Source organism: Anas platyrhynchos, chromosome 21 (genome assembly GCF_047663525.1).
Source record: "Anas platyrhynchos isolate ZD024472 breed Pekin duck chromosome 21, IASCAAS_PekinDuck_T2T, whole genome shotgun sequence".
Classification (NCBI taxonomy): domain Eukaryota; kingdom Metazoa; phylum Chordata; class Aves; order Anseriformes; family Anatidae; genus Anas; species Anas platyrhynchos.
In genome coordinates this window covers 4,810,230-4,824,388 of record NC_092607.1, presented here as the reverse complement: position 1 = coordinate 4,824,388, position 14,159 = coordinate 4,810,230, and the positions used below count along the sequence as shown (strand labels likewise).

The 14,159-nt window shown below is 60.6% G+C and overlaps 1 protein-coding gene across 3 annotated transcripts; it reads left to right on the top strand.

The window, feature by feature from the left end:
- Positions 1-2,182: 2,182 nt before the first annotated feature.
- On the top strand, positions 2,183-13,704 carry KCNS1 (potassium voltage-gated channel modifier subfamily S member 1). 3 transcript variants are annotated; one of them, XM_038166160.2, is made up of 3 exons: positions 2,183-2,858; positions 7,547-8,538; positions 11,860-13,704. In XM_038166160.2, exons 2-3 carry the CDS (start codon positions 7,573-7,575, stop codon positions 12,313-12,315), a joined length of 1,422 nt encoding a protein of 473 aa, XP_038022088.1. In that variant the 5' UTR covers positions 2,183-2,858; positions 7,547-7,572; the 3' UTR covers positions 12,316-13,704. The 3 variants fall into 3 exon arrangements, with proteins under 3 accessions (XP_038022088.1, XP_038022087.1, XP_038022085.2); XM_038166159.2 differs by lacking the exon at positions 2,183-2,858 and adding an exon at positions 3,212-3,313; XM_038166157.2 differs by lacking the exon at positions 2,183-2,858 and adding an exon at positions 3,378-4,229.
- The last annotated feature ends 455 nt before the right edge of the window (positions 13,705-14,159 follow it).

Here is a 14,159-nt window from a genome sequence, read left to right as displayed (position 1 = left end):
GCTTCTGATTATAGCTTTTAAGTTGATCCACAACCCAAGGTCTCCGGTGAGGTCAGTGAGTTTTCATTAATTTTGCCTGGCTTAGGAACCCAGTGGGCTTTGTGAAACTCCAAGCCCAAAGCATTTTAGGCTGTCGGAGCCTGCCATGGTGCCCACGCTGCGGGAGGACGGGCGGATGCTGGTGGCACATCCACGGGCTCTGGGGCAGGCTCGGGTCCGGAGGGGCTGGCTGAATCTCCCTGCACTGAACAGGCTGAAATGCCCCTGCCACAGGCATCCTGTGGCTTTTTTTGGGGGGGGGGAAGAGGGATGTGGAGTGGGACTCCGGAACAAAGGTGTGCTCGGGGCTCCCCGTGCGGTGCTTGGGGGTGCTCTGGGGAGAGGCAAAGGTGCTGGGAGACAGGAGGTGGCAGGGCAAGGGCAAGGGCAAGGCAAGGGCAAACCCAAACCCAAACCCAAACCCAAACCCCGCGGGCCCAGCCTCTCTTGCCCTGGGGAGACAAAGGCAGCAGCAGTGCAGAAAGCTCCAGGAACCAAAAGCATGAAGAGAAACCCAAACGCCTTCACCACTAAAGAGAAGGCTTTTTTCTTCTGCCCTAATTTAGCTCTTCGCCTCTGGAAATGAAGATTTTTTAAATTCCCTCTGTGCTGGTGTCCCCAGCATCCATCAGGTGCCACTCGCAGTGATGTCCCTGTGCTCTCAGCCACCCTTCCAGCCCTCCCACAGGGCAGGTACCAGCACACATCCACGGGCCTTATGAGGGCTTGAAAATTTCCCTTTTAATTAAAGGAGCTCTGCAGGCAAGCTCCACTCATTTATATTTCCCTTTATATTTTAATTTATTGCTACATCAGCTATTAACACCCCCCCCCCCAAAAAAAAAAAAAAAAAAAAAAAAAAAAAAAAAAGGAAGCAGAAAGCAGAAAGGCGCAGAGCTGACACAAGCCGGGCGCCTTTCGGGATGACTCACTGCAGCACCGAGATGGCTGCTGGCTTCGGATTCACCCTGCCTCTGCCTCCAGCCCGCGGGAGGCAGCGAGGCGAGGGGCTGAGAGGCTTCGTCCCTCGTGGCCGCGTGGATGGAGGCTTCGCCACGCGGGTATCGGCGACATCCCCGCGGGCCCTGGTGGGAGGGGGGCTTCCTCCCAGAGGGGCAGCAGGGGGAAGACGTTGGGAGGAGGAGATGGCGAGGCGTTTCCAGCTGACCTGATTTTTCTGCCTGCTTCCCTCGCCACATCTCTGCGAGGGAGCTCAGGAGTGGCAGCAGCTCGCCTGGGGTTGCGGGCGCGCTGCTGGGTGCCCCAAGCGCATCTCCTGAGCTGGGGGAGAGCCTCGGGGCTGGACCCTCTTTTCCTGCCCTGCCTTTCGAGTGCCAAAGCTGGCTAAGGAGAGAACCAGCCCTTTCGCAGTCCTTTGTGCAGCAAGGGGAGAATTCACTCAGGTACCATTTATGCTGCAGCAAAGCCACCCCTGGAAGGACGCGAGGACACCAGCATGAGCCTGGGTGAGGCCAGAAGGTGACCTGGGCTCTGCGGCCACCCCCAGGGCTTTGGGGCTGCTGCTGGAAGCACAGGGGTGTGGGGACACACAGGGACACCCTGCCACGATCCCGGGGTGATCCCCTGCAGCCTGCTGGGCTGATGGGCAGGGGCGCAGGGTGCAATCCTGCACCACTGGAGCCAGCAGGGCAGGACAGGGGGGCACAGGTTCAGGTCCACCCAGCATCAGCACATAAGTGGGGCTGGGGGGAGATTTACAAAGAGCTGACCTGTGCAGAGACCGGGTGTGAGTTGCAGCGGATGCCCTCGGAGAGCCCAGGGGTTCCCCCAAGGCAAGGCTCCCTCCCAGGAAAACAGCTGAGAATTGATTTCAGAAGGGATTTTCAGAAGGCAATTCTCCCCGTGGCAGCACATCAGTGACAGGCAGAGCAAACCCCGGGGGGCAGCACACCCTCCTCGCTGCCAGCAGCCAAAGCTGGCCGCGCTTATCTCACAGCCTCCAGAGCTGCGCAGCCACCCCTAATCGCCATAAAAATAAACGCTTTTGCCTCGTATCACAGAACAGAGGAATTTCCCTCCGTTGGTTTTCCTTTTTTTTTTTTATTTTTTTTTTCCCCAAGGCCTCCCTCCGAGCCTTCCCTCCCCCCTCCCTCCTTGCCATGTAAGCAGGCGCAGGGCACAGGCTGACATGGGGACACGGTGGCGGCCCCGCGGCAGCGCTGCCTGGCACAGGGCCGGGGCTGGCACGGCACGCAGCCACGAGAGGCGGGCACGCAGCGGGGGGAAGGATGCTCCCCGCCGACACCAGCTCCCAGCCGGCTGCCTGCGTGCCTGGAGAAGGGTGAGGGCCTGCAGGCTCCGTGCCCGAACCCTAAAGCAGATGGATTTGCCCTGGAGGGTGGCACGGAGCCTTGAAGGGTGCGAACTGCCGGTCTGACTGAGCTGCTTGGTGCTGGGGCAATGAGCCATCGCCGCACGGGCACGCGGCCGTCACCCGGGGAAGGTCTCAGAGCCTCCCTTTGCAGCCCCTCTGCGCTGGCAGCCGGCTTTGGGGGCAGCTGGAGCTCTCGCCAGGCCGCACGGGGATGGCTGCGGGTGGCAGCTTCCCGCTGAGCTGACCCCAGCCATGCGCCTGACCTGCTGCCTTCGCCCACCTCCTGCGCGGGGACAGCGGGGAGCCGGGCAGGGCTGCCCAGGACCCCTCAGCACGCCCAGCCCCAGGAGCTTCAAGGAGCAGGATGGTGTGAAGGGCACCTGCGAGGGCCGAGGCGCATCGCCGGCACGCCGTGGGGCGGCACGCTGAGCTCGGGGCCCCACCGCTCGCCCCCCGCCCTCCTGCTTTGGGGCGCTTGGAGCAGGTAAGGCAATTTGGGGTGGGGGGACACCGGATCCCCTGCCCACCCCGCTCCCAGCCCTGTGCAGCCACCACAGAGCTGCTTTTAGCCTTCACGGGGGAAAGCACAAAGGCAACCATGAGACGGTTTTGCCAAAAATTGGGGGTGTGTGTCCCCCCCCCCGGCTGGCAGCAACCCCTCGCACCCATCTCCAGCTCTCCCAGGGGAGCTGCGGGGGGGATTCCCCAGCCCCCCCCCCTCCATCCACCTCCCCCAGCACAAAGCCGCCGGGCGGAGCCGGAGGGCGGCACCCAGGGGAGGATGGAGGGGGGGTGACGGGGCGGGGACCCCCCCCCCCCACAACCCTTCCCCTTCCTTCCCAGCCCCTTCCCCTCCCCGCCCGGCCCCGCGGAGCTGCCGCCGGCCCCGCAGGGCTCCGCGGCTCCGCGCACGCTGCGGCGGGGGCGGCGCGGCTGCAGGTGAGCGGGGGGGAGCCGGAGCTGGGCAATTCGGGGGGCTGCATGCTGCGGGGGGGGGCAGGGACATCGGCACACCGGGGACCGGGGAGGAGCGGGGAGGAGAGCAGCCTCCAGCCCGGGATGCTGCGGGGAGCTTGGCGCACGGGGTACCCCTGCCGCGCACTCCGGAGGTGGGTGTAGGGGAGCCCCTCTGCCCCCGGGTCTTCTCCACCCCCCCCCCCCAGGAACCTCAGGGCAGGGTGCGGGGTCCTCCCTTTCCCCCCAGAAGCTGTGCGCCCGGTACCTGGCAGCAGAGGCACCGCGCACGGCAGCATCCGCAGCAGGCGCTGGGCTCCTGCTCACAGCCGACCCCGGAGCTTTGGGTAACCGCCCCCCTCCTGCGCCCCAAAAAAGAGCCGGGAGTCCCCCGGCTGCCTGCCCCCAGCCCCGGGCACTTCGGTGGCCTCCGAGCACACGGCAGCAGCTCAGGCTCTGGCTGCAGAGAGCTGCCAGCAGTGGGAAAACCCCTCCGTGCTCCCCGCACCCCGCTGAGCATCTTCAGCTCGACGGGCACAGGGATGCTGAGCGGCAGGGACAGGGCGCATGGGCATCCCAGGGACAGTGTCACCTCCCCAGTCCTGCCCCAGCCGCCCCCAGCACGCAGCCGATGGATGGGGACACCCCCCGGGATGTCAGATGCCCCCCTGGATCCCCCCAGCCCTGCCCCGATCCCACGGGCATCCCAGCTGGGGCTTGCCCCAGCAGCCTGCAGCCAGCACCCTGGCACGCCTGGGAGGTGCAGGGCCACGAGCCCATGGTGACAGGGTGCTTCGGGCTGGGCTGCAGGCAAGGGACAAAAGCTTTCCTCCTCTGCACGTTTCTAATGGCTCCTCTGAGACCAGCCCCACGACTCCCCGCCGGGAAGCCTCGCCGAGCTGTAAGTACGGGGCTTTTTATCTGGGCTGTTCATCTAAACCCATGGTACCTGCTTGGAAAACCCCTGAGTGCAACACTCCCTGCTCTCGCCGCATCCTCACTCAAATATCTATCAGCATCTCCCTGCCCACTCCCCTGGGTCCCCTCCGCCAGTTGGAATAAATACACAGAACTTCCCTGGGAAAGGCTGTCAGAAAAAAATGCGTTGTCAAGGGAAACTCTTCCAGCATTTCGTACAGATATGCTTGATCTGTTTTAATATTTCTTTACTGTCATAAATGCATATATCAGGGATTTTTTTCCTTCACGAGATAAGTATTCATTTGAATGCCCAGTGCATGGTTCCTGCTGGGTGTGTGGCGGTTTCCCTCGAACAGCTCACAGAACATCTCAAAATCGATCACAAAGGGCCTGGCTCGATCTGCTCTGTTTTCCCAGTCATTTATGGAGATTTCGGTGCGATTAAAAGACAATTTTGCAAATTCACGTTACTGCAGACAGGCACATTTGGATTCTCTGCCCATTGTGATTTAAAAAATAAAGAAAAAAAACAACACACCCAACCTCCCCAAAGCCAGCTCCGGTCCCCCAGCCGCCAGCCCCGCCGATGGGACAGATCCTGCCCTGGTGATCCAGGTGCACAGGTCCTGGCCCGAGCCTCGGCGGTGCTCCAAGGCTGAGCCGAGCTCGCCATGAAGCGAGCAGGCAAAAGAGTTACAGAACTATTAATTGCTGCTCTGGATTCCCAGATGAAAGCCGTGTGTGGGCAGCAATAATTCGCTCCGTTCAGAAACAGGCGTCAGGAGGGAGAATCTCTGTCCGCGACCCCCCTCGCCCTGCTCCCTGTGCAGCAGGGAGGAATTTCCCCAGGATCCAAAGCTCGCCCATCCCTGACACCCATTTTTCTCTTGCCATCAGACCCCAAAGCTCGCCCATCCCTGAATTTTCCTCCTGCCATGGGGGCAAAGCATCACCCACAGCCACAAGGTGTGAGTTGCTCCTGCTGAGCCCGAGCATCGCTTTGGGCTCACCCCACGCTGCCAGCCCCATCCACAACCCCCAGGCTTGCCCCATCCCGGCCCCAAAACCACGTCCCCACCACCTGGGGTGGTGTTTGGCCTGGCCTTGCCCCCCGGCTGCAGAACAGGGCACGGAGAGGCTCGGGGGGCGCAGGACGGGCTGCAGCCCACGGGCCCACCCCCACGGCCCCTGCGTGTGCGCGCAGCCTGACTGCATGAGCATCCTTCTGGAAGGAACCTGGATTAGTCATCCCCACCCCACAGATGGGCTGTGTGATGTCTTCCCTGGAAAAGCCGATCTGTCACAGAAATCCCAGTTTGTCCCTGAACAGGAGGAGCGCCTGCGCCCCTTCTTCTCCCTTCCATGTCTGAAGCATTTAAAAAAAAAAATGATCCTTTTATTTTTTTTCGCCCCCCCCCTTAGAAAGGAAAGCCGATGAGTCCACTTTGCTCGGAGGCTTTGCACAAAAGAGTTGCCTCCTCCAGACACGGGGAAGCGTTGCCTTGTGGTGCGCAGCCTGCGTCTTTATCAGCCCCGGCGCCGAGATGCAAGCGAGGTAGCAGATGCCTCTGCTGGGCTATTTCGCACCCAGCTGGCATTTGCTGCACCCACAGCCCCACTCAGCCTAAAAACCCACCTCTGGGGGCTATTTCCAGCCCTGGCTCCATCACCTCTCCATCTCCAGCTCTGACCTCCAGGCTCAGATGCAAAACCCCGGCAGGTCCCTCCAACCTTTTCTATGTCACTGCACAGGCCCCAGAAAGTGCATAGCCCCCTTTCCCTCCTTCGGTGCTTGCCCCATAAACCCCTCGAGGTGTCTGGTGAGCAGTGTGGGGTGGGGGAAGCCACCTCAATGTCTTGGCCCTCAGGTGCTGCCCCACCGGGCTGGGGGCTCCCCAGCACCCCCGCAGTGCCTTTTCCCCCCGCTCCTGCTGCCTGTCCCCAGCCTCTGTCCTTGTGTCACCCGAAAGTTTGAAAACTGCCGTGGGTGAAACCAGGCGGAGAGGGTGAGGGACTTTTCTAATAAGAATGGGCTGATGAAAGCTGTGGAGGGAAAGCTTTGAGAACGGAGACAGGCCGGTCAGGGGGGTCACAAATTCCTCTGCAACCACTAAAAGAAAGCTCCAGCATTGCACAAGTCGCATCAGCAATGACAGTGAGTGCAGCAGGGCTCAGGAGCAAGGCACAGCCAACAAGGGGATTTTCCCAAAGCAGATGATTTGCAGGAGAAATGCAATTTGGGGGTCTCAGAGAGCAGACCCGGTGCCCTCCTGAGGACACCAAAGCCCCGGCACCGCTCCCTGCGAGCTCCACCACGCCCCTCCGGAAAGGGCGACGGGCCAAGAGGTTGGTGGAGAGCTCTGGTTCCAAGGTGACAGAGCACAAACCCAGTGCTCGCCTGCTTAGTTCAAACCTCTGCTCAAGGTGGGTAAATGCATTTTAGGGTAGCGAATGCTACTCGTTGTGAGATGTTGTAACTCGTGCTCGTTAGCGAATGGAGCTGCTGCTGTGTGGCGAAGCCCAGTGCCCTGAAACCCGTAAAACCCAGAAATGTGGCAGAAAGCAAAACTTCCCTTTTTATTTCCCTACTAATACACAGGCCTTTCATTCAGTCATCAATGATTCTGAATCATGTTTTTGTTATGTTTCAACACTACAAAAATAAATCCTAATATTTTACGTGACAGAGCACACAAGAGGAGACAAAGCAGGCAGACGAATTGTTTTGACACTTCTTCCTCTGAAATTTTCCCTAACACCTGTGAAAACGCTTTGATTTTGGCAAAACTACCACGGCTCCTGGGCAAATCGTGCCATCCAAGGACTTTTTGGCCAGTTCCAATTAGCGATGTAGGTGGTCGGGCTACAAATCTCTGGCACAATCTGATGAGTGCAGGGCAGCACAAGATCTATTTTTTCACTGGGGGATAAATCCTCTCTCCAGTGACTAATTACCTGGTTGAAGGAGGAAAGCCCCACAGGCGAGGTGCTGGAGATGCAGCAAATTGCCTTCGTTAGGCTACTGGCGACCTGCAAAGGGAGAGATTTCAAGAGGTAAATAAGGAAGGAAAGCCTCATCTGGAAAAAGAGGTTTGGTTATGTTTTGTTTTGTTTTGTTTTGTTTTGTTTTGTTTTGTTTTGTTTTGTTTTTTCCGTCTTCCCCAGCAAAGAACAAATGCCCAAAGCTGCTCCTTCCCCTCCATCCACTGCCCCTCTTTGTCCCACACGTGAGCACCCCCTCACCCCCAGGGACCTCTTGTCCCCCCCGAGCCCCCTCGAGCTGTGTCTCGCCCGCAGGTGGACCAGCCCCCGCTCTGCTGATCATGGTCAACAAGACCTTAACCTACTGGGGTCCCGGCTTCGAGGAGGACGTTATCAACATCAACGTGGGGGGGCTGAGGCGGCGGCTCAGCTCCAGCGCCCTCTCCAAGTTCCCCGACACCCGCCTGGGGCGCCTGCTGTCCTGCGACTCGGAGGAGTCCATCCTGCAGCTCTGCGATGACTACGACGTGAGCGCCAGGGAGTTCTACTTCGACCGAAACCCCGGCTTCTTCCTCTACGTGCTGCACTTCTACCAGACGGGGAAGCTGCACGTCATGGAGGAGCTCTGCGTCTTCTCCTTCTGCCAGGAGATCGAGTACTGGGGCATCAACGAGTTCTTCCTGGACTCCTGCTGCAGCTACCGCTACCACGAGCGCAAGCTGGAGGGCCGGCACCACAACTGGGACGAGGAGAGCGAGGTGAGCAGCGTGGACACGTCCCCAGATGAGATCTCCGACATCAACCACGAGCTGCTGCGCTACAGCACGCTGCGCTGCGGCAACGCGCGCAAGCGCCTCTGGCTCACCATGGAGAACCCCGGCTACTCCATCCCCAGCAAGCTCTTCAGCTTCGTGTCCATCAGCGTGGTGCTGGTCTCCATCGCCACCATGTGCATCCACAGCATGCCCGAGTACCAGGAGGCGGACGAGGCCGGCAACGTGCTCGACGAAGCCGTCCTGCACAAACTGGAGTATTTCTGCATCTCCTGGTTCACCTTCGAGGTGTCCTCCCGCCTCCTGCTCTCCCCCAACCCCAAGAAGTTCTTCAAGCACCCCCTGAACCTGATCGACATCGTCTCAGTGCTGCCCTTCTACTTCACCCTCTTGGTGGACCTGACCATGGGCAGCGACTCGGAGCTGGGCAACCTGGGCAAGGTGGTGCAGGTCTTTCGGCTCATGAGGATATTCCGGGTGCTGAAGCTGGCTCGGCACTCCACAGGGCTGAGGTCGCTGGGGGCCACCTTGAAGGTAAATGGGCTCCCTATCTCCATACCTACCCTTACTATCAGCTCTGGGATGGCCGGGAGATGCAGAGGTGCCCATTCCCAGTGGTTTTCCAGCTCTGGGTGGTGTGTGAGAGCTTGTTTGTGGCGGAGGGTTGGGCTGTGGGGTGTGCCAAAGCAGTGTGAGGGTGCTGCACGAGTGCCCCTTGTGCACACCCCCAGAGCAAACAGGAATTGACCCTGACACTTGGAAACTTGGTGCCTCCATGGTTTCAGCCCCACCGTGGTGGGCCAGCACCATACCCAGTGTCGGAGCAGAATGAGCCGTGCAGAGGTGGTGACATCCCACCAGGACACCTCACTGGGATAGCCACGGGGTCTGGGACCACCAGGAGCCGCCCTGTGACACCGCAGAGCATGCAGGGCTGGGGGAAGCTGGCCTCAGGACCAGGCCCTCAGGAGGACAAGCTGGATGAAGGGGTGCTGAGAGTGCCCCAGGCCCCTGGCACACTGGGAGGTGGCACCCACACACATTTGAGGAAAGGTCCCCAGGCTTCACATCGTGCCCTGAGGCTCACCAGAGCACCCTCCCAGCACCTGGGAGGGCCTGGTGAGAGCCACTGTGACAGGTTTTGAGGCATGAAGCTGTCATGAGACCCTCACCAGCCTGGTCCCATGTCCCCAACCTCCATCGCTGCAGCTCAGCTGCCCCCCATCAGTCTCTGCTGTCCCCACAGTCCCTCCAGCCTCCTCATGCCAAGGGTGATGTGTGGCTCAGCCAGTGTGTTGGGGAGGCTGAAGCCATCCCCTCACCTCAAAATCCAGGTGCTGCAGGGTCCAGCTAGCCCAGCCTTTGATTTTCTCTGCTTCTTGGTGACCAACTCAAGAGAAACCCCCAGGCCAGTCGCCAGGCCCACCAAGTGTGGCAGCAGATGCTCGAGCTGCACACGGGGAGGACACCACTCGCACAGACACCTTCGCTCCTCCTGGGGCTGCCTCTGGCCCCACTTCCAAAGCACCACGCTGGTTCTCAGGCTGGGGACCCCGTGGTGCTGGCACGGGATGTCCTGGTGTCAGCAGGGCTTGGCGGCCAGGGCTGGCCCCGCTCCATAGGGCTGGGTAGAAAAAAAATCAACTCTTGAGCATGGCTGGGGAGGAGAATGGGGTCCAGGGAGCACTGTTTGAAACAAAGGCACCTGCAGCCCTACGCACAGCACCCTTGTTCCTGAAAACCCACCTTGGACGAGCAATGAGCAAGCGGCACGCACACCTAAAGCAGCTCACAGAATTTAAATCAAACCTTCCAGGTGGGAAGGGCTCCCCGAACCTTTCCTGTGCTCCACGGGAGCAGGAACAACACGCAGGGCAGGGCAGGGCAGGGGCTGCCGGGCTCTGCTGGGCTCTGCCGGGCTCGCTGCACATCCTCGGGCAGCGCCAGCAGCAGGGGGTGAGCGACACAAGGCTGCCGCAGCTGCCTGGTGCTGTGATTTACTGGGCACATAAATTACAACGCCGTGTTCATCGTAATTTACTTCCTCCTGCACGAGCACAAAGCAGCAGCAGCGGAGGAGCAAAGCCTGCTGGCGGCCGGGAAGCGGGGCGATGGCTCTGGCCCGGCGAGGAGTTGCTGCCCTGCCACAGGGGTGTTAGCAGAGGGATTTCTGCCCTTTGTGCAGCGTGAACTCAGCACTCTGCAGATGATCCAGGGGGCATTTGATTTGGTGGCAGCCTTCCCACACGTCCCTGCTCCTCCTGCCCTGCACCAACACCCGTGACAGCGGGTGCGCCTCCCAGCTGGGGGCTCGGTGCTGGCCGCCCCCCAGCAGCGGGTAAACTCCATACAGAAATAAGCCTCTCGTGGCCAGCTGATCCAGCTGTGAGGCTCGGGGCTCTTTGTCCTTCCCCAGGAGCTCTTGGTGTTTCTCTTGGGCATTTGCAGCCACAGGTGACGGCGGAGGAGGAGGGTGTTATTTCCCTTGGTGTTACTGGCATTAGCTGAGCAGCTTCTGCCAGCAGTACAAGCAAAGTCTTCGTGCTCCCTGCAATGAATCCACCTCCTTTATGCCTTGCCTTGACCACAGAAGCTCTTTTCCCATGTCTTCTGCTGTTTGTTTTGCTCAAATGTTTCGTTTAGTCATTATGTGGTCTCCAGTAAAGCATTCTTTGGCTGTTGGGAGACTGAAAAAAATAATATAATCAGAGCTCTGATTTCCTTTCCCCAAAAGATGAGAGGAGCGAGTTGGCCGATCAGCGGGCAAAAACATCCAAGAAATTTGCTTGTGGTGACCAGACAGGGACAGAACTGCAGCATGGGCTCAGCCCTGTGAGCTGCTGTTTGCTCTTACCCCGTTGCACACCCCTGCTGTCCGTCCGTCTGTCCCACTGCCACCACCCCCTGTCCCCAGTTTGGGTGTCCCCAGTGAGCCAGGGGCGCAGTGCCCGTGGGGATGGGTGCTGGGGCCAGCCCGGGCTGGTGCTGGATGGATCCCAGGCGGATCCGATGAGCGGGGCTGCGTCGCTTCACACCGGTGCTGAGGCAGAGCAGTTGGTCTTGCTTTGAGCCTCCCAAAAAGGAGATGGAATTATCTCCAAAAGAGCAGTTTCTATAAAACAACTCCCCCAGCACAACAGCTGCGTGTTCCTGTAGCATCCCTGGTGTCCTGTAGCAGGGTTGGACACGGGTTAAAGTCACCGAGAGCCCCAGGGTTGGAATGTCCCCAGCGGTGAGGCTTCAGGGGACAGAATTGGGCAGAATATGAGCAAAATCCTGCTGGGCTCCACAGATGGGGAGGGGTGCCGGAGGGGCAGGCGGTGGGGCCAGCCGGGGCTGGGACAGGAGCTGGAGGCAGAGCCGAGGCTGCAGCAGAGGCACCTGTCCTCCTTGTGCTCGCACACCGCCAGCAGCAGGAAAATACAAAATCACCTTGCTCAGAGCCTGCTGGTCCGGTGCTTCCTGGGGACCTGCCAAGATAAAAGGAAAATGTGTCTGGATGCTGCTAGCCCAGATCAGGCTGGAGCTGGGGCACAGCGTCTGCAGCAGGACCCCTCGGTGGGAAGCACAGGGCTGGGCTCCCCTCCTGGCTGCCCTGTCCCCATGGGGGTGCCAGGGGCTGGCTTCCCGGCCACCCATGTACCCAGACCCTGAGCCCACCCGAGGCTGCTCTCACTCTCCCCCCGTGTTCCCCACCCTGTGTTTAACTCCCAAGTGCTGCCACTGCGCAGTGATGCCCGCGAGATGCCCGTGGAGGTGTGCAGGGGGCTGCACGGGGGCCGTGTTTGTGCTGTGGTGCCCCAGCACCCTGCCCACGACGGTCCTCGCTCATCGTCACCCCGCTTTGCCTTCCAGCACAGCTACCGGGAGGTGGGCATCCTGCTGCTCTACCTGGCCGTGGGGGTCTCCGTCTTCTCCGGCGTGGCCTACACCGCGGAGAAGGAGGAGGACGTCGGCTTCGACACCATCCCGGCGTGCTGGTGGTGGGGCACGGTCAGCATGACCACGGTGGGCTACGGCGACGTGGTGCCCGTCACGGTGGCGGGCAAGCTGGCCGCCTCGGGCTGCATCCTGGGGGGCATCCTGGTGGTGGCACTGCCCATCACCATCATCTTCAACAAGTTCTCCCACTTCTACCGCAAGCAGAAGGCGCTGGAGGCTGCCGTGAGGAACAGCGAGAAGAAAGACCCCGAGGACACAGAGAGCTGCTCCAGCCACGACCGGGACTCGGAGGCGCTGAGCGAAACCTCCCTGGGCAGAGGCAGCCCCGACCGCCGCGGTCTGACCCCCGGCGTCCTGCCCGCCCCCTGAGCCCCCCGGGACGTGGCGGAGGGGCCGGGCTTCCCCATCTCCCAGCCCCACACAGGGGACAGGAGGGGCTGGGGACGGTGCCCACCGGCTGCTGCCAGCCCCGGGGCAGTGGGAGGCAGCAGCTGGGGAGCTTTGGGTGCGTCTCAGCTGGATGTACCCCAGCCAGGGGACAGGAAGGGAGAGGGGAGAAAAGAAAAGTGGGTGACCCCGAACAGGCGCTGCTCTGGGTGCATGAAGGGTGGTGCTCCTCCATCCTAAAGTCATTTAGGGCATGGCGGTCGTTCCAGAGCTGCTGCTGCTGCTGCTGGCACCCGGCCCACGCAGCAGAGAGGAGGCAGAGTGCCTGCAACGGGCTGCTGGGGAGCGGACACGAGGGATGCTCCTGGGCACCAAGAAGCTGCCTTGGCCACTGCCGCGTGCTCCTGGTTTCCAGTGCTGGAGGAGCTGCCATGCTGGGGTGATGAACAAAGCCCGAGGGATTTGACACCTGCCCTGCTCCCCAGCCTCACCCCCCCGCCTCGTCCCCCTGCCCTGGGGCCAGGCAGGGGCAGCAGCAGTGCCAGGAGCCGGGGGGCATCGCCTCCATCCCCACAGGGAGCTGAGCACCCCCTTTGCAGAGGAGGCAGCCCCAGCAGGACAGAGGGGACCTCGTGCTGCTCCTTGTCACCTCCCTGCCCGAGCCCCTCTCAGCTGGGCAGGGGGGACACCCCTGTCCCATGCAGCCCCTGATTCAGCTGCACATGTTTGGGGTTGTTCCCAGCACAGCACTAACTCTCTACGGAGCTTTTCCTTGACCCCCCCATTCTCTGTTTGGAAATCGTGCAGGATTTTCGTGCACACAGGAGTGTGCCCAGCAAGCCCCAAATTACTCCGATGGCTACAGGACGGCCACAGCCACCTGGATCCTGGTGCTTGCCACCGGCCGTCCTGGCTGGCACAAAGGGCACCGCGTGGGGACCACCGTGGTTGGTGACAGCTCTGCCACAGCCACCTGCTGACCACGGGGATAAAAGACAAAACCGTGCGGGTCCAGCTGCCCTGAGCTCAGGTGGGACCAGGGGATCCCTGGGGAGCAGCAGGGCATGGAGGTGCCCACGCTCCCGGCACCATCGAGTCTTCCAGTACGGCCGTGCCGTGGTCGGCCCCGCGCTCACCACCCGCCCCGGACCAGCTCCCGCTGCACCGTTACTTGAACAAAGGAAGGAGTTCCCCCTTCTCTCCATGAATACCCCAGTAGCAAAATGTACAAAAAAAAAAAAAATGTGAAGACTAAATTACCTGTATTAACTAAGAAGCATTATGCAAATAATTAAAAGAGCATGTAAATTAATTTTCTATCTATGCATGGGATGCATACGGTATATTTTATTAAAGACCTGAGTGACCCACCTCGGAGGCTGGCTCTGTTTCGTGCCCCATTAATCCATGGGTTTGGGGCAGGGGCAGAAGGAAGGTGGGATCAGCCCCCAGGAGCTGCCAGGCCACTTGCAGAGCGATTCCTGCAGCAGGCTGTGGTGCCCCTCTGCCATCTCCCATCACGGCTGCCGAAGCAGCATCCCAGGGGCTGGGGGGAGCAATTTTGGGCTGCAGGACTCCCGGAGGAGCAGCACGGATGCGTGGCAGGCAGGGGGGGCGCAGGGTGGCTGGCAGAAAGAAGGGATGGCAATTAACGTTCGAAATGATGATTGCCCAAGCAAACATCTTGCCCCATCCACAGCTCCTTCATCCTATCCATCACAGACCCACTAAATCTGGGAAGCAGGAACGTGCAGAGATGGGATGCACGGGATCAGCAGTGCCACGGGGCACGAGAGCAAAGCTGGCAGCGCTGGGAGCTGGGGAGC